Source organism: Musca autumnalis, unplaced genomic scaffold (assembly GCF_047663935.1).
Source record: "Musca autumnalis isolate F117 unplaced genomic scaffold, ASM4766393v1 scaffold_2, whole genome shotgun sequence".
NCBI lineage: Eukaryota > Metazoa > Arthropoda > Insecta > Diptera > Muscidae > Musca > Musca autumnalis.
In genome coordinates this window covers 212,686,397-212,713,543 of record NW_027411755.1, presented here as the reverse complement: position 1 = coordinate 212,713,543, position 27,147 = coordinate 212,686,397, and the positions used below count along the sequence as shown (strand labels likewise).

Genomic DNA, 27,147 nt, shown 5'->3' with positions numbered 1-27,147 from the left:
ACGTTGGTAAAACTTTTTTCACATTAGAAAATTATAAACGCACAAAATTAGCATAACGTGTGTACACATTTTCATAATACTCAACAACAACACAACAACAACATAAGTTGCTGCTCCTTTAAAATGCACATTATATACTTTCCTTGCTATGCATGATAATTAGTGCATAACTAGTACGTGAAACATTGAAGTGAATTGCGGAATCAAGCCACAATGTTTAAATAAAAAAAAATCAGAATTTGTATAAGGCTTTAATTCTACAACTAAGAACGCAATGTACATGGTGCAAATATATAGTATTTGGCATATTTGGTTGTTTAATATACAATTTAATTTTATTCCCATCATATAATCTTAGAAATATGTAATAAAGTATAGAAATATATGGTAAAAAAAAATATTTTGCAATTCCATTTGAAAAAAATTTAAAAACATTTTTGCGAGCACATGTACGATTTTTGGTATAGAGGTTAAAGAAAAAAAATTGGTTTCAAATCCGTTCGCGTTCACATAATTGGCCGATGCGCTCAAAAGTTATAGCGGTTTTTATTCTCATTTAAAGAAAAATTATTTTAAAATATCTTATTTGTTTTTATAAAAATATTGCATAAATCGTAAACAGCATTCCATGTCTAATCGTAGATGCTTAAATATTTACTAAATTCATTTTTATTTTCGCGGAAAATCAAAATATAATAAGAAATGGGGAAATGATAATGAAGTAGATCCAAATTATCCTGCCCCAGAGTATGTACAAACCTCAAAAAAAAAAAAAAAATTAAAGATATCTACAGAATCTAGACAATGCACAGTGCCAATTTTACGAAAAACCTGGCCAAAAATTCTTATGTGTTTCGGGTCGCTGGTTTCAATTTTTTATATTTTTTAACCCTCAGACGGTCATTAAAGGGGTCTTCATGGTCCCTTCTCCTATAAAATGTGATCGTGTTAGTTCAAAATATTCTACAAATTTGTTTGCCATCAATTTTTACTATAGGTCATAGAATGCACGAAAACTCTATATCTTACCTAAACTCCAAAAATATGCAAAATTGAAAACAGATTTTAGGGTTAAGGTCGTACTTCATGTGAGTATTGGCAAAATGTTCATACAAAACATCATTTTAGAATAGGCCTGCTCAAAGTGCGCACCTGGGCTGTCGGTGTGTGTCAATTTGCTCACACACACAATTTAAAAAGAGAGCTTTTGTTTTTGTTTTGAATATTTTCAAAATTACCAATCAGTCTCTATTGAACATTCAATGAGGAAGGTTCTGTTTTCGAATTTGTCTATGAATTTATATGCGTACACTGAAAAAATGAATGAAGATACTGAATACGAATTTTTATTTGCCGAAAATTATTACGGCAAATTAGAGTGTTTGGTTTGTCACGAACTTGATTTGCAACAAATTATAACATCAACAGTCATAAACAGTCAAAATAAAATAATTCTTCTACTTTAAATTTTGAAACATAAAATAAAAAAAAAACTTGTACAATATTCCTCACAGTCTACAGAGGCAAAATGAAAACATTGAAATTTGTGTATTTCAAAACTAACACAATAACAAAATGTATTTGTATGTGTGTGAGCAGGCCTATTTTAGAGGGATGGATACAAAGACAAAAATATTTTCCGCTAAATTTCACTATAGGTCACCAAAGAAATCAAATCTCTATTTGCATTACATCCCAAGGAAATATCGGTATCAATTTTGCCAAAACAGAAAACTAAAATAGGTATGCAAGCTTCTACCATTTCTACAGTTTTCGAAATATTTGAGTTAAGATTACTTGGAATCCTTGCACTTTAGGTATATGGTGTCTTTAGAAACTTTACTGACACGAATAAGAGGAATATTTTTGACAAGGTTTTCCGGAAATTTGGGAAATTTGAAATTTTAAAATGTAGTGCAGTATTACGTAAAGCTGTTATAAATGTTTTTCTTTGTTGTTTTTATATGAAAAATTGACAAAATGTATATAAATTCACAATATTGATGATACAATTTTGAAAATGTGCACATAGTACCAAATGAAAACAAGTGAAAAAGTATCAGTCGGCTTTGCCGACAGTCTATGTGAATTAAAATTTTCATCTACGGACTGATGGACACAATTCGTCGGTGTCATGCTTAAGTGTTCCATATGCCATTTGCCTGTTTTGAGATAATCGCATTTTAATGTTTTGCGTCACAACTGTGTGGAGCAGGCTAAAGCAAATATTTATATTTTTGACTTGAAATATTAATAATAGTGTATAGAACATATTTGCAAAAATTTAGAGGAATATGTATTGGAATATAAAAGTTATAGAGATTTTGTAAAAAAAAGAATTTTTGTCGATTTGTTCCATATCCGCACTTATGACACAAATGTGAAATATTGCAAATCACATGGAACAAAGTGACAAAAAAAATTTCCATCTTTGCCTCAATAAATTAAATACTTCTAAATCGAAAATTAAAATTCTGATTTTTGAAATGTGTTTTTAAACTTGTAAGTTTTTAAAATATTAATTTCATAACTGAAAAAAGTTTATGCTTTCCCATCGAGGTGTGGATATCTCGGAAACTAGAGCAGATAGGAATTCAGAAAGAGCATACCGGAAAACCCTAGAAACCATCTGTATCTCAAAAAGTCAAAAATGGCGTATGGAACACTTAAGCATGACACCGACGAATTGTTGAACTTTTGGGGGGAGGTAGCATAAAGAGAAGATCGATATTGGCCATTTATTTTAGAACTTAAATTTGGACATAATATTAGGAGATCCAACGTTTGGATAAATTTGGTTGCCCCGTTCAAGGGATATCGTGCATACCATTTTAGTGACATTTTTTTAAAATATTGGAGGGAAGTACATTAAGTTGTTGCCAATCTTCGAACTGAAACTAAGTTTGGACACCTTTTGGGCTGTTTTCTCAAGAAGTATGGACTTGCCTCTGAAAAAGCATGTACCGTCGTAATTGAGGCAGCGAATGCAAGTTGCTTCAACAGAAATCAAAATGATTCGAAGCAGGTCTTAAAGTGAATTTATACAAAATTTTGTGTGAACCTGATATACATATGGCAGATGTATTAGGCGCACAATTTTCCGAACATTTTTGAACTTTTGTGGGGGAGGTACCTGAAGTTATGGACCGATATGGCTTATCTACGAACTTATACTAAGTCTGGACAAAATATTACGAAACCCAAATTTTGAACCGAGTCTGCAGGGTGTCATGGAGTTTTTTTGCACTTTGCCGGCTATTTGCTCATGAAGTATGGACTTGCCCCAGATGAAACTTGTACCGTTGTATGGGGGGCGGTGAATACATGTTGTTACAACAAAAATCAAAGCGTTTCGACAGCAGGTCGAAAACTGAACTTTTGCGAAATTTTGTGTGGGAGGTACCCGAAGGAGTGGACCGATTGAGTCCATATTGAAACCTCATCTAAGTCTTGTAAAAATTTCACTATGTGCAAAGTATGGGCCAAATCGGTTACTCCCTTCAAGAGTTATCGTGCACACAAATTTTCTAAACATTTTCGAACTTTGGTGGGAGGTACCGGAAGGAGTGGACCGATATAATTCATCTTCGAACTTAAACTAAATTTGGACAAAATATTACGAAAGCAAATTTTGAACTGAATCGGTTGATCCGTTCGAGAGTTGTCGTGCGCTCCAGCCGGGCGGACAGTGCTAAATCAACTTCAAATTGCTTGAAACGGATTTAGTCCAAGCATACTTGGGATCTAAAACCATTATTTCGATATGACACATTTTGCCCGTATGAAAGCCTATATACCCTCGTTAGCATAAACGATGAGGGTATAATGAACCAAGTCGGACCCCATTCGGTATAGTTCCCATACAAAGCGTTCCACCCTGTTTTCGGTATTTTGAACATTTTAACCATATTTATAGGAATCTATAGGTTCTCGTTTTTGTATATCCTTTGCCTTTGCCAATTATCTTTAATGAATGTCTGCTTATCTATAACTTACCAGTAGTCCTCTCTTTGAATAAAACGCACACAAACTAGTAAGAAGCAACAATACTTCTCGTCTCTAACTTCTTACATGAAACCACTAAATTGAATTATGCCTTATAACGTTTATAAATAAATACTACATTTTTGCGTTTTATTTCACATCTCTTTACAAACCTCTAATTATTTCTCATTGGCTATGAGGAATAATTAATACAAAAAAAAAAATACACTCCACTCTGCTCTAGAAGTTGTCTGTTGGAAATCGATGTTTGGCTCCATTCTCTCTATCTCCAACAGAAGCTACCAACAAAGCAGCAGATTTGTCAATCTCAGAAACAAACTTTCAGAAACCTTTTGCGTCTGACAAAATACTACAAGTGGAGAAAACTTTATGATTTTTGTTCAGGGTGTATTTTCAACTTTTGGTAGAATGTTACAGAAGAAGCATTATCAATTTCTTAAAACTTAGCTGGACACCGTTTTGATATTTATTGGAAATTGAATACAAACAATTTTACAATTAGATTTTTTGCGAATATACCACACTTATAAATCAAGCCAGTGAAGCCAACTCATGAAAATTTTTGACTTTTATTTTCTGGAAAACAAGTGAAGAAGTACCAGTCGGCTTTGCGACAAAGATATGCCCTCAGTCTGTGTGAATTGGGAGTCTTATCTATTACAGATCGAATTCCGGCTACACAATTAAAATCTTTCTCCCCAAAAGTAATGTACTCAGGGAGTTTTAAGAATTTTGGTAACTTCTTTGTACGTATGATTTAGCAGATAAAAATATCGAAAATTTTGGGCTATTTATTTTCACGATTGTGGACGTTCCGAATAAATGCTTACGTTTTGTTTATATATTTGATTTGGATTAAAGGGCAAATGGTTGCACTTTTGAGGAGAAGGCACCTGCAGGAATTAACCATGTTTGGAAAAAGCATTAGGAGATCAGATTCATACACTATATCTAAAGTTTGAACATTATTAAATTTTACGGTTGTTTTTGCGGCCACATGCATTTGGGGAATTCCTAGTGAAATCGGACCCTTTGGAAAAAGTGAATTTTGATTTCCTTTAATTTTTGCTGTGTTGAAGATGTTCCTCAGCAATACATTTCAGTATATATAATTGTTCCACAAACATCCCAGAAGGAACAAGGGAGTCTTCTCTCATATCAATGTGTGCACCCCGATTCATATTAGCTCAATGATATGGGACCTACTGTCTATTGCCGTGTCCGAACGGCGTGCCCTACGACACCACTTGCAGAGAAGATTTACATGGCTGAAATACTCAGGAAATGTCGCCAACATCACTGAGGAATATTTTGCCACCGTTGAAAATTTTGATGTTGCCTGGCCTGGGAATAGAACCCAAAGACATAAATACAAAAAGATAAGAAATTTTTTTTTTGCTATCATTAATCAGTGAATGGCTTTTGAATTTAACATAATGTAATTTTACGATATGGTTAAATAACATTTTTTTCTTTTATACGTTTTGTACGTATTTAACCGAACTTAACGATCCAATTGACATGGAATTCTTCTGGAATAGATTCTTGAATTCATAAATTTCATTTCTGATACTATTACATGAAATGTTCCTCCTAGAGTGCAATTTTAAATTATCTGCAACCTGCATTGTTTCTGTTAAGGGTAATGTTTCTATACATTCTTTCACAAACATTTTTGTTGCGTGCATTTTGTCTAGTCTTATTTCTTTTATGTCTTTGTCGAACCCACGACCTTTAGTGTGCAAGGCGGGTGCGCATACCATTGCACCACTGTGGCACCCAATATATTTCAGTACATTTTCAGATATTTTGGCGGTTGCGGAGATATATCACTTTGAAAAAGTCGAATTCTATAAAAACCATATGCAAAGAAATACTCACAACTTCTTAAATATTGGTCCAAATATTTTTCAAACGGATATGTCTTCGAATCGTCTTAATGAAACTGGGCATCAGTCTATCAAAATTTGACTACGCTTACTAAATTTTTACGGCCTTAAAATTTTTTCTAAAATTAAAATTTGTATTGGCTTTCGGACTACATTTAAGACTTTCGCCTTAGGGCAAATGCAAAATCCTGGTTCACAGTGTTGGTTTATCGAATATTTTGTCTATCTAATTTCTATCTTGCTAATCACACTCAAGACAACTTTCCCCCCCATAAGATCACTTAAGATTTCAGAATGTTTATTTTCGAAGAATTAAATTCCAAAACTTTTAACATACGACAGCAAAAACTGTCAAAACAGCATTGTTAGTTTTTCAACTATGCTACGAAATATAAAAGATTTCCAAGAAAAATTAGCATACGTTTGTAGAACATTTTACAAGTGAAAACGACAGAAAAGAACAGGAAACAGGAAATAATATGTACATTAAATTCAAAGTAAGAGTATTTAAATGTATAACTACTCTTTGTATAGAGTGTGCGGAAGTCAAGTTCGTATCTTATCAACGATAAAGGATGCATATTGTTCTTATATTTAAATTACTATCTATGACGGATAGATAAGCAAAAGTTTTGTTTAGGGTGGAGTTGTGCAATTTGAACTAGTTGAAACGATCTAGTTCACTGAGTATACGTAATCGCACCATTTAGTTTGTATGACGTTACTCATACGTTTTGAAACTAGAACATTAAAGTAGGAACTAGATTGCCCAACGCTAGTTTTGAAATTCACAAGTGAATACACTCAAGTATAAACAGATGGGGTTGTACAAGTATACATACACATGCATAAAATCTCAAAAAGAACTATAAAAATGCATATAAACTAATATAAGATTTTATTTAATATTGTTGAGATTAGGCAAAGATTTTGTTATGCCAAGAAATTTTCAAGAAGTTATGTCAGGGCGTTATTCAACTTAATTACTGCTGAATTTGTGGATTTAACTTTTAAAATAAACTATAATAAACGCAAATTATTTAAGTATTTTTAGATGTCGGATTAAATGTGAATAGTTTTCGAGGATTGACGTTTTTGGGATGACGACTTTTATTTTGCTTCCCAAAACAGTCAGGCTTAATCCCATAGTGGTTGTTTTAATATATTATTAAATTTAATTTATTAGTAGGAAAATTGGCTTTGTTTACCAAGAAATGTTTATACACAAGTGTAAATTGCTCGCTCAAATATATACGTGTCCAAAGAAACACCTTGATTGCGATTTTCAAGTTGAGGTTGTGCCAAAGAAGTTCACAATCTGAGTGTTTCTTTGGAGTATTTCAATTGACACTTGTATATAAAAAGTTTCATGTAGAAAAACAAGGAACAGGGGAACTGATGAGGATCTGTGGCGAGATCCGAAACTATAGTCTTCCTGGTTTACTCCTTGGTAAACATGGCCATTTTCCAATAATAAATTAATGTTGTTTTATTAAAATATTAAAAAAAAACGACTTACTATTTTGAAAAGCAAAAAAGTGATACTTTACTATATCTCCACTTTTTACCACAAATCACCTTGGTTTGTCCTTTTCTAAGAAAGATTATTCTTAATTCCCAATTTACCAACATCCCTTTTTGATAATTCTAACTATTAATTTATATTTATTAAGCAAACTAAAAAAAGTAGCTTAAGATTTTTATAAATCTTTTTTTTTGTTTTCATTACTTCACCCACGTTTTCATGCTATTTTCATGTAAAAAGTATTTTCCGAGGGAGTACAGAAAAAGAAACCAAACAAACACAACACAAGTACTAAAACAGAGAAGTTTTTTTTTTTCAAAATTAACTTGTTTGAACTTTACCATAAATATTTCCACACATAACATAAAATTATTACATTTTACAGATGTTACAAGAGCCACAAAGAGAACAAAACCCACCAACCAACAACAACAACAGCGATAACAACAATGGCCAAGAATGTACAGAGTGATGACAGGCAATGCCCTGCTACACACAATGAACCGCATCCTTGTCGTCGTCAGACCATTCAACCATCCAATCTAATGAACGAAGCGAACCCTTACAAACCAAACCAAACCAATTCACTTCTTCTGGATGGTTGACTTTGCTTGAACTCCATTCATATATATTTTCATGTTATGCTCTTTTCTCTTATATTTATTTTTTTGTTTCGACTGAGTTTGTGTGTGTGCCTTTGCGGGTGGTACATGTGCATTTAAAGTTTCCTTCATTTCCTTTTACATTTCATCTCCATATTTTCGCATCAAACTTTTATTATTATTTTGAGAAACACAGTGTGTTATAGAAGATGACCACATGGTCTTCTTATAGCAGAACACATGTTCTCCTCGTGGAAGACCACAATGTACTCTTATAGAAGACTACAAAATCTTTTTATAGAATACCACAATTTTTTCTCATATGAGACAACAAGGTATTATTATAGAAGATCCCAAGGTATTATTATAGAAGACCACAAGGTCTTCTTATAGAAGACCACAAGGTCTTCTTATAGAAGACCACAAGGTCTTCTTATATAAGACCAAAAGGTCTTCTTATAGAAGACCACAAGGTCTTTTTATATAAGACCACAAGGTCTTCTTATATAAGACCACAAGGTCTTCTTATAAAAGACCAGAAGGTCTTCTTATAAAATGCAGGAAAGTCTTTTTATAGAGGTCCACAAGGCCTTATTATAGAAGACAACAAGGTCTTCCTATGGAAGACCACAAGGTCTTCCTATAGAAGACCAAAAGGTCGTCTTATAGAAGACCACAAGGTCTTCCTATAGAGGACCACATGGTCTTCGTATAGAAGACCACAATATCTTGTTATAGAAGACCACAAGTTCTTCCTATAGAAGACTACAAGGTCTTCCTATAGAAGACTACAAGGTCTTCCTATAGAAGACTGCAAGTTCTTCCTATAGAATAAACAAGGTCTTCTTATAGAAGACCACAAGGCCTTCTTACAAAGACCACTAGGTCTTCCTATAAGATGCAAAAAAGTCTTCTTATAGAGGACCATAGAAGACCATAATATCTTCCTATAGAAGAACAAAAAGTCTTCGTACAGAAGACCACAAGGTCTTCGTACAGAAGACCACAAGGTCTTCGTACAGAAGACCACAAGGTCTTCTTATAGAAGACCACAAGGTCTTCTTACAGAAGACCACAAGGTCTTCTTATAGAAGACCACAAGGTCTTTTTATAGAAGACCACAAGGTCTTCTTATAGAAGATCATAAGGTCTTCTTATAGAAGACCACAAGGTCCTTTTATAGAAGACCACAAGGTCTTTTTATAGGTCTTTTCATAGAAGACTACAAGGTCTTCTCATAGAAGACCACAAGTTCTTCTTACAGAAGACCACAAGTTCTTCTTACAGAAGACCACAATGTCTTCTTATAGAACACTACAAGGTCTTCTTATAGAAGACCACAAGTTCTTCTTACAGAAGACCACAATGTCTTCTTATAGAACACTACAAGGTCTTCCTATAGAGGACCACAAGGTCTTCCTATAGAGGACCACAAGGTCTTCCTATAGAAGAGCAGAAGGTCTTCCTATAGAAGACCACAAGGTCTTCCTATTGAACAAACAAGGTCTTTTGACAGAAGACCACAAGGCCTTCTAATACAAGACCACTAGGTCTTCCTATAAGATGCAAGAAAGTCTTCTTATAGAGGACCACAAGGGCTTCCCATACAAGACCACAAGTTCTTCTTACAGAAGACCACAATGTATTCTTATAGAACACTACAAGCTCTTCTTATAGAAGACCACAAGGTCTTCTTATAGAAGACCACAAGGTCTTCTTATAGAAGACCACAAGGTCTTCTTATAGAAGACCACAAGGTCTTCTTATAGAAGACCACAAGGTCTTCTTATAGAAGACCACAAGGTCTTCTTATAGAAGACCACAAGGTCTTCTTATAGAAGACCACAAGGTCTTCTTATAGAAGACCACAAGGTCTTTTTATAGAAGAACACAAGGTCTTCTTATAGAAGATCACAAGGTCTTCTTATAGAAGACCACAAGGTCCTTTTATAGAAGACCACAAGGTCTTCTTATAGAAGACCACAAGGCCTTCTTATACAAGACCACTAGGTCTTCTTATAAGATGGAAGAAAGTCTTCTTCGTCTTCCTATAGAAGACCAAAAGGTCTTCTTACAGAAGACCACAAGTTCTTCTTACAGAAGACCACAATGTATTCTTTTAGAACACTACAAGGTCTTCTTATAGAAGACCACAATGTGTTTTTATAGAAGACCACAAGGTCTTCTTATAAAAGATCACAAGGTCTTCTTATAGAACACCACAACGTCTTTTTATAGAAGACCACAAGGTCTTCTTATAGAAGACCACAAGGTCTTCTTATAGAAGACCACAAGGTCTTTTTATAGAAGACCACAAAGTCTTCTTATAGAAGACCACAAGGTCTTCTTATAGAAGACCACAAGGTCTTTTTATAGAAGACCACAAGGTCTTCTTATAGAAGACCACAAGGTCTTCTTATAGAAGACCACAAGGTCTTCTTATACAAGACCACAAGGGCTTCCCATAGAAGTCCACAATGTCTTCTTATAGAAGACCACAAAGTCTTCTTATAGAAGACCACAAGGTCTTCTTATAGAAGATAACAAGGTCTTCTTATAGAAAACAACATGGTCTTCTTATAGAAGACCACAAGGTCTTCTTATAGAAGACCACAAGGTCTTCTTATAGAAGCCCACAAGGTCTTCTTATAGAAGACCACAAGTTCTTCTTATAGAAGACCACAAGTTCTTCTTATAGAAGACCACAAAGGTCTTCTTATAGACAACTATAAGATCTTCTTATAGAAGACAGCAAAGTCTTCCTATAGAAGACCACAAGGTCTTCTTATATAAGACCACAAGGTATTTTTATAGAAGACCACAAGGTATTCCTATAGAAGACCTCACGGTCTTATAATAGAAGACCCAAATGTCTTCTTAAAACAACCTCTTACAAAGCAACAGGATTCACATCCCCGGTATGTCAGGAAAGTATCTTCATGATAAAGAGCACGTAGTGATGTCTGTATTATAATATATTTCCACGACTTATAAAATTATACAAAGTTTTATGTTGAATTTTTAAATGGTCGACATTGTTCTGTGGGGTTATTTTGTTTTCCGAAGTTCCTGCCGCATGTTGCTCTTGTATGCTCTTTTCCTACAGTGCTTACAAAATCAATGTCAAACATGAAGTCTAGATGGTGCTAAAATATACGTATGTGGAACAAGGGTCTGTTTGCGTTCCTTTCCAAAAAAATGTATTCATATTTATATGAAAAATCTCATAAAATTCCCCTTCGATTGGTTTTGCCACACTGTTTAAATGAAGCAAAGACTAATAATATTAATAAAGTACTAAGGTACACTATACCATGAGGTTGCTCAATAAAGGCCAAGCACATCCAACAAGAAGAGAGGGAGACGAAAAAAAATACTGAAAGGAAATTTACCAAGCCGCACATCTTCAAGGATTGTAAAAATTCAACTAAGCGTAAAATCAAGTTCACTATAAAAATATGTATGCTGCTATTGCAAACGAGTTTTTGCCATGGATACGTCATATCAGCAACAGCATCTTCATCATCATCATTGGCATCGCCATTTCTATCGTCATCAACATCAGGAAAATAAAGTTATGTTATGACTACTGGAGGTTTGTAAGGACTGTTTTTGTTTTACTTTGGATCAACTGATGCGCTATATTAAATGGTGAGTAACTGAATAGATTCCAGCTGTTTTTTTTGTGTTCTTCTCTACCTTCTAACATGTTGCAGGCAATATGGTTTAGAAATTGGATGGGATTCGAAATCTATAAAATGTTGAGGGTATATGTAAAGAATTTGTGCGTTAATCAGGATTTGTGGTTAATTGGTAAAATGGCAGTTTTAAAGAAGATAATTTAGTGACTTCAAGTTGTTAATACCTCGCTAGATATTACAACACTGTGCCACACAAGAAATATGCCGGGGTTCTAATGTATTAATTCAGTTTTGTTGGGGTCCATGGACGACGAAAATGTCTTTGGTTTCCTTGGGCCACTTCATTGTTTGATTTTATAACGGCCATGTAGTGAAGAAGGGGACATAACTTCATTTTTCACAAAGGATTTCTTTTGTTTTTTCTTTAAAGGCGAGAATGACATACTTGGAACAAATCATTACTTTTTAAAATCGGTCAAGTGTAGTGTAGAAAAAACGCATAGAGAAACATAAAACGCTATTTCTCGGGCTCTAGGCAGCTAAGAAGATACAAACAGTATTATTATTTATTTCTACCAAAAAGGAAATTAAGTTAGCTTTCGAAAATGGGAAAAGACCTTTTATTGTTGAAAATCTACGAAACTCTGATTTTTATACCCTCAGCAATAATGCTGACGAGGGTATACACACTTGTGGGCAAAATGTTTCTCATAGACATAATGGTTTTAGATCCCAAGAATGTTTGGACATAATCAGTTTCAGAGAATTTGGAGTCGATTTAGCAATGTCGGTCCGGCTGGAGCGCACCATAACTCTTGTACGGATGATTCGATTTGATCCAAAAGTTGGCTTCGTAATATTTTATCCAAACTTAGTTTAAGTTCGAGGTACATCCTCCACGAAAGTTAAAAATGTTCAGAAAAATTGTGAGTAATTGAAGGGGATAACCGAATTGGTCCATGCTTTGCACATGGTGTAATTTCTACCAGACATAGATGAGGTCTTAATATGGACTATATCGGTCAACACCTTGGGGTACCTCCCACACAAAAATTCGGAAATATTCATTGTATTCGCTGCCCCCATTACATGTTTTTTCAGGGGAAGTCCATATTTCATAAGAAAATAGCACGAAACCTGTAAACAACCCCTATTCTACCATGTATAGTGGCTGGTATTTTTTTCAAACTTAGCTTGAGTTTGTAGATGGGCAATATCGGCCCCACCATCCGATACCTCCCGTAACATTTTGACCAAACTTATCATAAGTTTGAAGATGATCGGGTACTTCCCACACAAAAGTTCCAAATTTTTCGTTAAAATTATGGGCGCTATGTCTGTTGAACGGAGCAACCAATTTGGTCCAAACATTGAATCTCGGATTAGTTTGGTGGAAAGTTGTATACCTCCACCGAAGACTAAATGTCTAAGGGCCCAACATTTAAAATACCGAAAATCGGGAAGTAACCTTCTACGTGGGCTATACCGTTCTATGGGGGCTATATGAAGACATGGACCTGTACAGACAAATTTCAGAAGGAAAGTTTTATATTATCAACGAAGACTTAAGGTCAAATCTCAGCCATTTCGGTTGGATATTAAGGTCACAACTTAAAAAAGACCGAAAATAAATACCAAAAAATCCGGAGGTTGCCTCCTATGGGGACAAGTTGACCTATACTGGTTATTCTTTTCTATATGCTTTATACTACCATCGAAGACTGAATACCAAATTTCATCCATTTCGGTTTGATAGTGAAGCAGAAACTTCTAAAATACCGGAAATCGGTTGGAACTATTCTAAGAGGGTTATATGAAGACGTGCATCTATATCTACAAATTTCTGGTGGAAAGTTTCATACCCCCAACGGAGACCAAATACGAAATTTTAGCCATTTTGGAGGGATATTGAGTCTACAACCTCTAAAATATAGAAATTCTGGAGGTACCGTTATATTGTGGCTATATTAAAACGTGGACCGATACAGCTTACTTTCGGTACCAAACATCCTAGGAGTAATAAAAACTTCTATAACAAATTATGCAGCTCTATCTTGATCTGATCAAGAATATATATAGGGTCCCCGACGAATATTTCGACGAGTTACAAACAGAATGAGAAATTTAGTTATATATGGTGGATGGTATAAAAATGTGCGTAACTCTTAAAATTTAGTGAGGGAAGCACTCGTATATGCTGCCGATATAGACCTGATAGATCAGAAGATTCGACCAAATCGGTCCAGCAAGACTCACAATTGTGTGAAACATTTTTCGTCCAAACATACTTGGGATCTGGAACCTTTAATTCGATGAGGAATTCGTGTACAAGCAACTTCTACCGAGCATTTTATGAAAGTAGAGACCCAAAAGACAAAAACCCGATAGGGGTTTGTCAGATCCAGCACCGATATTATGGGCTGATCCAAACATGGATAAATATTGACATTTGAAAAGAAATCGGGGCTATAACTCTGAAACCAATACAAATCTTGTTTTGACCACCTTACATAAGAGATCTCACGCCTCTCAGTAATGTGGCGTAAGACACTAGTAAGGTGGAATAAAAAAACTGCATGTCTTCTCTTCAGCCGCCTGTTTCCTTAATCACTGTTTTACTATTGCTAAATGCTGCTTTCAATTGATCATAATTGCACATCAAATCCTGCAGAAAGATGTATACGATGTTTGGTAATTAAGTCGACCCAAGGAGTTCATCTTCTATGACAACGCGAAGAACAGTATCCAGCACAGAATGCTGAACTTGGGTGTGGAGGTGACCATTCCCTTCCAACATTTGCTGCAGTCGAACTACAACGTCCGTCTTTTTGCCTGTATTGTGGTTGTTCCAGTTTTCCCATCTTTCAATTTGAACAGTCAACATAGTTTCCTCAGATTCTTTCTTGAGGACTAAAACTCTCAAGGTGTTTACCGTCAAAGTGCTTGCCCCACTTCTTCGAATATCTAGATTATTATTCATGTTATGAATAAAAGCACCCATAAATAATGATGTCTTAAATAATGCATGAGTCAATAAATGAAAAAAGCTAATTTATAAAATCCTATTGATAAAATCTTATTACACTGTGAACACAAATTTTGAAGAAGAGACAATTCCTTTTGGAGATGAAAGCCCTTGGTGAGTATATTAGGAACCCCTAAGGACAGATCCGCCGTGAGTCGAACTTCCGCGTTATGTCGTAATGAAGTTTTTGCTATAGACCCTGTAAGCCATCCGGAATTGGCGTCATATCTTTGTTCGCTGTTGCTTTAGCTTATTTTTGGGATGACATGTCTTCAGTCAAATCGAATGAGAATTATTTTCGTAGAGCACTTCGACCTTCTAACTCGCTTCCTTCAATGTCTTTTTCGTCCTTTCTTTTAAGAGACGCTATAAAAGTACCACAGGATGACGTTTTTCATCTTCGAAATGTTCTGCAAAATGTCGCTCAGAACATTTTAGGTACTCTCAACTAATCGATTTTGTCGCGTTTTCATAGTCATAGTGTAGGCTCGGAAAAAACTGTGTTTTTGTATGTTATGTAACGAATATACAAAAAACAAAATCAATTAGTTGTCGATGAGAGCCGTACCTAAAATTGTCTGAGCGACATTTTGGCAGAATATTTCGAACGTCATCTAGTGGTACTTTTATAGCGGCTCTTAAAATTCAGGACGTTGACATTGAAGGAAGCGAGTTGTAAGGTCGATGTGCTCTGAAAATAATACTCATTCGATTTGACTGAAGACATGTCTTCTTAAAAATAAGCTATGGCGAAAAAAATTCAGAAATAACATGGATCAAAAACATTCAGGAATGGACAGGACACCAAGATGAAATAAGCCTTTTAAGCGCCGCCAGAAACAGAGAACTAGCTATAATTGAATGAAATTTTTAATTTTTTAACATATAACCAAATAACTCTGTAATAATTAACATTGTATGATCGCTAATATCCGAATACGGATTTGCATATAAAGAAGAAGAAAAAATTCTTCACTAAAAATTACCAAGATAGGTCCACGTTTGGATGTAGCCGCCATATAACGGTACCTCCCGATTTTCGGTATTTTAGGGACTTTAGCTACAATTTTTGACCGAACTATCTGAAATTTGAAATTTGAGGTTCCTAGTGGTCCCAAAACTTCTCCACAAAAAATAGTTAACATAAGTCTATGTTTTGGGATAGCCCCTATAGAACGGTACTTCACAATTTTCAATATTTTGAGAATATTTCTACAATTCTTAACCGTACTAGCTGTAATTTGACATTTTAAGTTCTCAGAAGTCCAAAAATCGTCCACATAGCTTTATTTTTGGATATATCCCCCCATGTAAAGGCACCAATAGAAAAATTATTTTTATACATTGTTTGTCCTAATTTAGGCTATCCGTGGTCGAATAATTTTAGCACCTAATAAGAAACTAATTATTCCATTTTAGTTCAGAATATTTTATGGTGGAGGGTATAAAATGTTCAAACCGGCGAACTTAATGTGTTTTACTTGTTATATTTTTGTTTCGCACTAATTTTCTTACTTGTGAGAATCATAAAAAATCGTGAACTCTTTTTGCAAAGAGATATGTACATTCGTTTCAAAATTCGATGGCTTCACTTAATTGGAAATAAAAAAAAATTTAAGTGGTTTGTGCCTGACCTTTTTCAATATTTAAATTAAATAAATATTATCTTAGTCATTAATAAAAAAATGATCCTGATTTTTCTATTTTTTAAATTATTTATTTGTAGATGTGACTACAGACAAAATTGAAATGGAAAAGAAAATACTTTAAATTCCTCAGCCATGACGATTTTCATTTCAAGGATACAGGATATATAAATTTAACATTTTGAAATTTATTTCTCCATACACTTGCCTTAACGCTTTCACTCTAGCGAGAATTACAATTAGTTCACTCGTAAAGAAATTTTTGTTATTTTAGATAAGATTTTTTCTATTCGAACATATTTCCTTCGTACTTTGTGAATTCTAAAGACTGGCACTACCTTTTTGTATGTGGCATTACAATATTTGGTAGTCGTTTGTTACTTCGAATGAAATACAAAAATTGGAACAAGTCGTTTTTATATAACGCAATTTTTTAGTTGCCGACAAAAATCGGTACATTTGAAACGTAAATTTATGACTGAAATATACTAAAATATGTTGACAACTCTGTTGCTATCGGCGAAAATTTTATATTGGTTGCTTTCTTACCGACAAATTTCTTTATTTAGCGAAATTAAAAGCATTTAAATTTTGCGATTTTTGTCGGTAATCAAAAAATGTGTTGGAGAATCGCACTACAGGTATACGATTTTTTTACATTTCTCTTTACAGTCATTGCGGACGGCAACGAAGAAAAATTATCAATTACACTACTATAGAAAAAATTTCAAAATATTCCGAATCCAAATAAGATTTAATTTCAAAATTTGAAATATTATGCTCACTACGATCCATTGTCAATTGTTGTAGTATACATAAATGTCGCCTATGCACATCTATAGTCTATCTGATTTGTTTCACTCATACTTCTTTTGTTTCTCATTCTCTTCTTTACCACTTGCTATTTGGAACAATTGCAATAATTCATTCGATATAATAGAATTTTTGTGTGCAAAAGCATACTGACATGCCTATTATAACCGTATGCTACTGCTGCTGTTCCATTCTCCAGCCAGTCAGCCAACCATTCATGTCGGCATTGTTAAATGAAATTATAACCGCTGCACAGCCGTTGTCTTCTAGTTGAGAATAACAGCGAAAAAAAAATAACAAGACTCCCCCTTTTTTGGACAAACATCAGTGGCGTTATTTGGCTACATGGTATCAGTAGACTAGTTGATGGCATTCACATCTTCCCCATTCAAGTTTTTTTTTTGCTTCTTTATTTTCAAATTGGATAGCTAGTAGTTGCCAGCAGATTGGAAACTCAACAGCTTTTATGGTGGTTTGTTTTTTTTTGGGTAACATCTACTTTTTCTTTTTTACATCTATCTATCGTTGTTAGCCGTTTTGGTTTTGGTGTAATAATTCTTTTAACAAAAGGAATGCGTAACAAAAAATATAAAAAAACAACAAAAAGAAAACTTTCACAAACATAAGTTTTGTTTCCAACAGACTTTGCTCATACTTTTTTCTCAATTTTTTGTGGTTCTTAAGGCAGATTTCAAAATTTATGTGTTTTTGGGAAAGGTTTTGGTTATTTTTTATAACCTTTTCTAATATGAAGTATACAAGAGTTTCTTAAAGAATAAACGGTATTGTTTAGTGCAATGTCTAAACATAAAATTTGATTATATGATGCAATATCGATAAATAAATATCTAATTACAAATGTAATATTTTTTGAATATTTAACAATAATATGCAATTCAGCTAATGGTTTGAAATAAAATGTCTATAAACAGCAAATTATAAAATATGATATATTTAATAAATATTATTTTCATATTTTTGTATACTAACTATTCGTCAGGTCCACAAAATTTATCCGGTTGGCTGTTGCTGGCTCAGCCGTTTCCGTTTTTAGAGAACGAACTTTGCGTTGTCTCGCTATATATTGTATGCGATTGTATTTTTGTTGTAAATAAAGTACATAAAATGGAAATATGGAAGACATAAAGAGACAAGGAGAAACATGAAAATAGGAAGAACAACAATTATTATTTAATTATTTTCATGGTTTAGAAAAATCTATGAGAAGAAAGAAAGCGACATGCACAAAAACAATATTTCCTTATGAACATAAAACAGAAAACGTTGAAATTGAATCAAAACGAAGAAATCAAATAAATTAATATTTTAATTTAATCAAACAAACAACATTTATATAGCCAATAGCACAACATCTCTAAAAAGAAAACTCTAAACATAACATTTAATTGTTACATTTATTGTTTTTCTCACCTGTATTGGCAGATTTTCCTAATAGACCTTTTTATGGTTCGGAATTGCATGTTTAAAAAGGGAAAGATAAATATAATTATTATTGATTTATATAGAACATATGTTGCACAATTAACAATTATAAAACAATTAAGAAGGATTAGAATAAACATGGAAGGTCACGTAACTTTTTCATCTCATCATTATTAAGAAAATTATTTCACTAATAAGATCGAAGTTTCAACAATATTTTATAAATTGTGCTCTTTGGTTGAGAATAAAAACGTCAAAACACGCTGCACAGTGTCAGGACTGCGGCCAAAAAGGGTCAAAACCAAGTACCTCGGAGTACAAATATACTAATGGCAGTCGATAAAAACAACATTCCAATTAGAAGGATTTTGAATATTGACATTGATACATCAAATAGTTTTTTCTATATGACCTAGTAAAATGTTCCCAGCAAAATTTGAAGGAAGGGGTTCCATGCGATGACGTGATTTCATCTTTTGCATTGGTTCAAACGAAGTCGTGAAAATCCGATCTTTTCATTAGCATTTGAACCCATGCAAAGGAAGTCGTGAAAGATCCGATTTTTTCATCAGCATTTGAACCCATTCCATCGATCCAATGAGATGAATTTTGTGTTTTTATTTATAAAATTTTTTCTAAATATATACATTATTATTTACAATAGGCTTGATGTTGTCGGAGACTCGAAATCACAACCAACGTTGTTAAAACTCTCGTCGTAAGGATAATGTCATTGAAAGGGTTGGCGAAAATGACATTCCAAAGCATTGGTGGAAATGACATGCCAAAGCATTGGTGAAAATGACATGCCAAAGCATTGGTGTACATTACATGCTTTGGATCCAAAAATGAATAACATCTTTTGGGGTCCACGCTCATATAAAATTCATCGATGAAGATGCTAAAAAGATGACATGCCAGCTCACTTGCACCCATGATTTAATGGCATCTTTGGCATCGAACATTTTGCTGGGTTTGCTTCCAAAGATGCAGTTAAATCATATGTACAAGTGATGTGGAAGTGCATCAAATTATGCATTTTCATTCATGATTTTTACAAGAGGGTGAATACTGAAAGATGCACTCCACTAACTAACCCTTCGGCACTGCATTTTAACTATCCCCTTGGAATCGCATTTTAACTAATCCTTTAGGGTAGAAAAATGCAAGCAATTGCAAACTATCCCAAAATAATAAAAAGAATTTATTGTTTGTGTAAAACAATAATAATAATAACTTTATTACATTAACACCGGTTATGAAAGTTCCTCATTAAATTGAATCGCAACTGAGTTTGTTTCGTCCGCTCTCAATTAAATCCAAGCTGAAATGTTTTTGCTTCATATGCTAAAGGGGTTCTTGTATTGTCCTCCCATCACCAGTTCACTTCTGCACTACATTAGGAAATTTTCTTCTCGTGAGATACCGTAAAAATGTTCCCAACTTTTGGTTGTATTTTTTTATTTTATATAAAAATTTTAGAAATTGAAGCACACATTTTCTGTCTTCGAAAAAATTCTGTAGTTGTAGGTATCTACAATAGGGTTATGACTTTTTTACAACCTCATATCCCTGTATCATGGCGTGATGAGTTTTGCCATAAGATTACATAAAATCTTAATTATAAGGTGATTCGGTGAAAAAACCTCACGCACAAAATGATTTTAGAGTTTGAATTTATCGAAATTATGGACAATTTTTTGAAGTCACTGAAAACAGATATATAATTGAAAATAAACTTTAGAGCCACATGAGATAATTAAAATGACATTCAATTTATTTCTCACTATTTTTCTTTAATTCTGAGAATCGTAAAAATGTCGTAAACGCTTTTATTCAAAAATATAATTTTTTAACAAAAAACAAAAAATTTAAAATTTTTTCAAAGTGACTTTTTCGCGACTTTTTTAATATTTGAATGAAATAAACGTTATTTTAGTTATTAGTAGGCTTATATTTATTCATTCGTGCAACAAAAAATAATTTTTTGAAAAAAAAATTTTTTTCATATCATATATTTTTTCAAAAAATTATTTTTTTAAAATCGATTTGTGCGTGAACTTTTTTTATATTGCAATGGAATAAACGATAGCATAGTGATTAATAGGCAAAAGTTCATTCATCCCTGATACAGGAAATCATTTTTGAGGAAAAATGTCAAAAAGTCATAACCCTAATCTACAAATTATCTTGCTTGCTTGCTAGGGATCACTAAACAACTGCTTGTAAAATGTATCGAACGGAGTGCCTATTTCACGACTCCCTTCAACTGCATCCGGATGCAATTTAAATGTGAGAAATGAATGTCAATCGTTGGATCGCATCCAATTGCTGTTAAAATGTAAGGAATTGGAGTGCATTTTTCACGACTCCGATTGAACTGCATTCAGATGCTGTTAAAATGTGAGGAAAGGATGTCATTCATTGGATCGCATCCGAATGCGGTTAATATGTAAGGAATGGAGTGCCCTTTTCACGACTCCGTTTGAACTACATCAAAACAAGCCGTGAAAGAACTAGTCTACATTGCACTAATTCCAATTAATTTTGCTGGGGAGGGATCCAATCCACAGTGTTTCTGTCCATTGGCCAAAACTAAAAAAATGAATCGCAAATGTTTGGTACAACATCTGGAAACTCTAACAGCTATGACATGGACCTTTTTATACCCTCCGCCATAATATGGAGGGTATAATTAAAATTGTCATTCTGTTTGTAACACATCGAAATATTCATCGGAGACCCTATGAAGTATACATATTCTTGATCAGGGTGAAATTCTAAGTCGATATAACCATGTCTGTACGTCCGTCTGTCAGTTGAAATCAAGATACAGCTAACAATTTTTAAGATAGAGCTTTGTAATTTGGTACAGAAGTTTCTATTACTCCTAGGATGTTTGGAATTGCAAATGAGCTATATCGGTCTACGTTTTGACATAGCCTCCATAGAACGATACCATCCGATTTTCGGTATATTGAAGCCGAAATGGCTGAAGTTTGGTACTTAGTCGTCATTGGGGGTGTACAACTTTCCCCCAGTATTTTGTCGATATAGGTCCACACCTTCATATAGCCCCCATAGAACGGCACCTCCCGATTTCCAGTATTTTGAAGGTTATGGCATCAATATTCCACCGAAATCGCTGAAAGTTGGTATTTGGTCTTCATTTGGGGTACTGAACATTCCATATGAAATTTGTCGGTATAGGTTCACGCCTTCATGTAGCCCCCATAGAACGGTACCTCCCGATTTTCGGTAATTTGATGGTTATGACCCTAATATCGCTCTGAAATGGCTGAAATTTGGAATGTTGTCTTCGTGACGGGTACAAAACTTTCCCCCGGAAATTTGTCAGTACAGGTCCACGCCTTAATATAGCCCCCATAGAACGGTACCTCCCGATTTTCGGTATTTTCAAGGTTATGGCCACAATATTCAATCGAAATGGCTGACATTTGGTATTTAGTCTTCTTTGGTGGTATAAAACCCATAGAACGGTACCTCCCGAGTTTCGTTATTTTTAAGGTTGAGTCAACACCAGGGTTTCGGAGTCGGAGTCGGAGTCTACGAGTCGGAGTCGAGCAATTTTGCTGGAGTCGGAGTCGGAGTCTGAGTCGAAAAAAATAACTCGACTCCGACTCCGGGCAAAATGTTTTCTACGTTATAGAAATATAACATTAAATTTGGAACAAGAACATTTTTTTAAAAACTATTATTTATTTTAAAAGAAAGGTATAAGAAAACAGATATGCAAATGGTATATTATACTAAGTTAAAGGACAATTCAAAGGATATTTATTATCCTCTGAAGTGTAGTCTATTCATCCCTATTTTGTTGATCCAAATGATTCTTTACATTTTTGCAAGCAAAAGTAAAGTTCTATGACAATCGAATTAAGATTTAACCTCTTTCGTCAGAAGTCTTACTGGTTTTCTCAGAAAGGTCTATTGGTATTCTCATCATGTGTTTTATATAAGTCATCCTTGTCTTCTACTAAAGACATTGTAGTCTCTATGGGAAATCTTACTGAATACCCACTGACACAAAATGGAAATCAAGATCTTGGGGGTGGAAAAATTCCTTTACGGAATTTTTGCCCCAATTAAGAACCCCAAAGGATCCCATAGCTGAAATTTCTGAGTTATGACATAATGAATTTTTTGATTGACCCCCATCAATCATTGAGAACATAGCTTATATTTCTGTTTGGAGATATTGTTTCATCATTTTTAGATGACATGTTTTCAGTTAAATAGAATGAGGAACCGTTATGTCGAATGTGCTGTCCTTCTCTCAGTTCCTTCCATGTTCGTTTTGTTCTTGAACTCAAAAAGTAAAACAAAATGAAATTTTCTACAAAAATGTTCCACCGAAAATTATATGTAGGTTTCCCATATCCAAGAAATCGATATTTTCACGTTTTCCTTGTTCCTTATCAGTTTTACCCGTTACTTTCTCAAAAAAGCGTATGTTTGTGTATTTCGGTAAAATTTCGCATAATCTATTAACTATGTATACATATATGAAATTCGGATGGTTACGCTTCTGAATTAGCCCATTATAAATTCGTTTTTGGTCAACGACAGATTCATCCCGCCATAACTCAGAAGTCTGACAAACGGTGAATATTTCTTCCAGGATTCATTATATACTCAATGAGGTCTTTAGATGTAGACATTTAAATAACCGGATCTGTCTGCCAGAAACAGATATAGTTCATGTGTATTCGAGTTTTCTACCCAGTCAATAGCATATACGAAATTTTATGAAATACATAATCATAGAGTTTTCATGAGGAAGGATCGGGTAATACCCCGGTTACACTATACCGGATTAACCCAGTGGGTTTGGATTTCAAATGTCAATTCCATAGCGCAAACGTCAAATAAATCCTCTCGAAGTGGGTTAACCCGGCAAAAAACCCTAGTGTAACCGTACTATAAAAGTGATAAAGGACAATAAAAACATGACAATATCGATATCTTGTCCTAGTGGACCGACCCTACATACAATTTTCCTAGCAACATTTTTGTAGAATATTTTCATGCACGAAATCTCATCGTGTGCTAATTTTTTAGTTCCAGAAAACATCCATCTGCCTACGTGCTGAGTGGTGTACACAATATATCTCAAATATTTCAATAAAGTTATCCACTCCACACCAAAGTTCAAAATGTGAGCCCTGAATTTTAATTTAAGGGGTGATCCCTACTTACATATAAATTTCATAAAAAAGTAGAAAGTGTAAGTGGCATAGAATATGTGGTCAAATTTTTAAGTCGATCGGAACAATATGAGCGTTGGATGGGAACAATTTATTTTATTTTGTATGCAGCATATAAACGTTGTTTTTCTCGAAATCGGCCACAAAAATATATGACAATTGGTTTATTAGTTTTGGAGCTAGTGTTGGTCCATATTTGTATTAGGCCATTTTCCTTGCGGCAATTGTCAATTTGTTGGTGAGAGAGGGTGTTGACAGGCAACGGGTTACCATATGCCTCAACTCTCTCTCCTTCAAACTGACAATTGCCGCAAGGAAAATTGCCTAATATAAATATGGACTTGACACCGCAAAATGCTTTAATAAACACAGGGTTTCATATATGGCCTCAAAACTTCGTAATATTTTTCGCTTTCAGGTGAAGAAAAAATCTGCCAAAAAACTACGTAGTTTTCTCGGAAAAAATCATTAAAAATTTATAACTTTACAACTAGGGATCTCCTTTTAAGCCTAAGCACACTAAAATGTTGGCCTACATCCAGTTTGTATCTTGTTCATGAATTGCTTATAATTTTTATTGCATGTAGTCCTTATGATTTGTAGTGCCTCTTCATTTTCGCATATTTTGAAAGCTTAAAGATTTTCTCATGCGGAAGAATTCCGTCCAGAATATACTCGTGTAAAAAAGGAAAACCGACAAAAACTTTCTAACTTTGCTATTTTTCAATGTAAGATTCGGCAGAAACAATATTGATATGTTCGAATGTTTTCGAACGAATGTCTTTTCTAATGAATATGTAAGGAAAAACTAACACATTAGCCTATATAGGTCAAAATATAGGAAAAAGTTAAAAATTTGTGCACATTTTATTAATTTTTAGTGGTATAGGAATTCACTCTCGGAGTCGACCCGGAGTCGGAGTCGGAGCCGGAGTCGTGAAAAAAACTCGTCTGGAGTCGGAGTCGGAGTCGAGCCAAAAATACCTCGACTCCGAAACCCTGGTCAACACAACAACCCACCGAAATGACTGAAATTTGGTATTTAGTCAACGTTGGAGGAAAAAACCATTCCGACTGAAATTAGTCGGTGTAGGTCCACGTTTCGATACTGCCCCCAAGAACGGTACCTCATTCTCCCGAAATTCCTAATTCTGAAGGTGGTGACGTCAATATCCCACCGAAATAATTGAAATTTGTTATGTAGTCTTCAATGCGGTTATAAAATATTCCAGAAGAGAATTATGAGTATAGAAACGTAACTTTTGATTTTCGATATTTTTTAAATTTTTTTGCCACATTATCTTACCGAAATATCGGAAATTTGGTATTTAGCCTTCTTTGAGTCTAAAATATTTCCGCCAGAAATTTGTAGGTATAGATCGACGTTTTGATATAGCTCACATGCAGTACCTCCCGAATTTCGGCATTTGGAAGGTTAGCCACATTTTTTCACCGAAATTTTTGAAATTCGGTATCTAGTCTTCTTCATAAACGAAGGGAAACTAATTGTTCCATTTTATTTCAATACAACCCGTGGTGTAGGGTATAAAACTTACTTAGCTCCGTTCTTACTTGTTTCATTCGAACGCGTTGACTAATAGTTTTTAGTGAGTACAACCTACATTTTATGTGCAAGTAAATATATTCATAATATCGTAAAACGAATACGTATTGCAAAATATTAATGTGGATTTTGAAGCATGAGGCAGTAGCTTTTTTCAAAAATAGCATTTTAGCGTGTTGTGGAATTCAAGTTAGCTGTGTGTTTTCTTAGTGAATTTTATAAAGCCAACTCGTTCATATACTTATATTCGACATAACTTTTTAGTCATGATGCCCACCAGTGCCCACACCGGCAATAATTTTCCAATGTAGATCCATTATTAATATGAACTGCCATCTAGTGCCAGACTTTAAATAGTGGGTCGCACACTAAAGCTGCCCTAGAATATGGTTTCTATGGATATATTAGGATGTAACTCCGTTATCTAACCACACACATTAACATAATTGACATCAATGGAAAGGTCAAGAGTTCTCCTTTTCAATATTACTTACATGGGCGGTACGTGTCGCCCAGTAAAAACGCCATAAGATATGTATTAAAAATCTTAAAAATTTTCAGGCTAAAACTTTGGTATTTTTAACCCGCTAAATTGGCTTTATCGTAAAATAATCGGTGCTTTTGTTCATGACATTTTGTATTAACAGCATAAAACAATTCATACCTTATACCCCCTCTAGAGGGGAAAGAGGGGGAATGCTACGCTCATGTTTTCTTAAATTAATCTTCGCAGGAGCACAAAGCTGTATCCAGAGCATTAGCTTGATATTTACACTGGGAATATTTTTGGGTGCAATGGTATGCACACCCGCCTTGCACGTAGAAGGTCGTGGGTTCGATTCCCCGGCCAGGCAATATCAAAATTTTCAACGGTGGCAAAATACCCCTCAGTAATGTTGGCGACATTTCCTGAGTATTTCAGCCATGTAAAACTTCTCTATAAAGTGGTGTCGTAAGACACGCCGTTCGGACTCGGCGATAAACAGTAGGTCCCATATCATTGAGCTAATATGAATCGGGGTGCACTCATTGATATGAGAGAAGTCTCCCCTGTCCCATCTGGGATGTTTGTGGAACAATTATATTATATATATTTTTGGCCACTTTCTTCATACAAGTGGATCCACTGTGCAATCTGAGAACCGGCTATCAAAAACTAAAGTTTCATTCAATTCGGTTAGATAATGTGGTTAAAATCTTTAAAATACAGAAAGTAGGGAGGTAGGTTGCGGCGTAATGGTAAGGCTAAAACTATTAAAAATCGGAAGTTACCGTTCTATAGGAGCTATATCAAAATCTTTTCCGGTGCGGACAAATTTCTCGGGAAAAGTTTTGTAACCGGAATGAAGACTAATAAAGTTCGGTGCGATAATGAGTTTGAAATTATTTAAGTATGGAAAATCGGCCGGTACCATTCTATGGGGCTGTATAAAAACGTGGACCGATATAGACCACTTTCAATACCAAACATCATAGGAGTAATTGTAGCGTCGGTACCCTTTATGAAGATTATGTTGCGAGCTGTATCTTGATTTCTACAGACGAACGGACATGGTTCTATCGACTTAGCCGATTATGCTGATCAAAAATATAGAAGTTTATGCTGATCAAAAATATGTGTAATTTATAGGATCTCCGATGAATATTTCAATGTGTTACAACCGAATAATATGAATTTAGAAAACAACTTTTAAATCGCAAAAATCGTGATCAGGAATGGAAGGAAGATAAATATGCACGTTGTCATTGGACAGGATGAATTTAAG

At 34.4% G+C, this 27,147-nt stretch overlaps 1 protein-coding gene across 30 annotated transcripts in view; it reads right to left on the bottom strand.

Annotated features, from left to right (window-relative positions):
- Positions 1–27,147, bottom strand: part of bru1 (bruno 1) — a 703,720-nt gene that overhangs the window by 45,454 nt on the left and 631,119 nt on the right. For 20 of the 30 annotated variants that reach the window (XM_073970790.1, XM_073970786.1, XM_073970787.1 and 17 more), the window contains one exon: positions 18,578–18,604. The exons of the other annotated variants lie outside the window; for them this stretch is intronic. In XM_073970790.1, the coding sequence (XP_073826891.1) occupies positions 18,578–18,604 (27 nt within the window). The remainder of the gene's footprint in view (positions 1–18,577; positions 18,605–27,147) is intronic. 30 annotated transcript variants of the gene reach the window in all.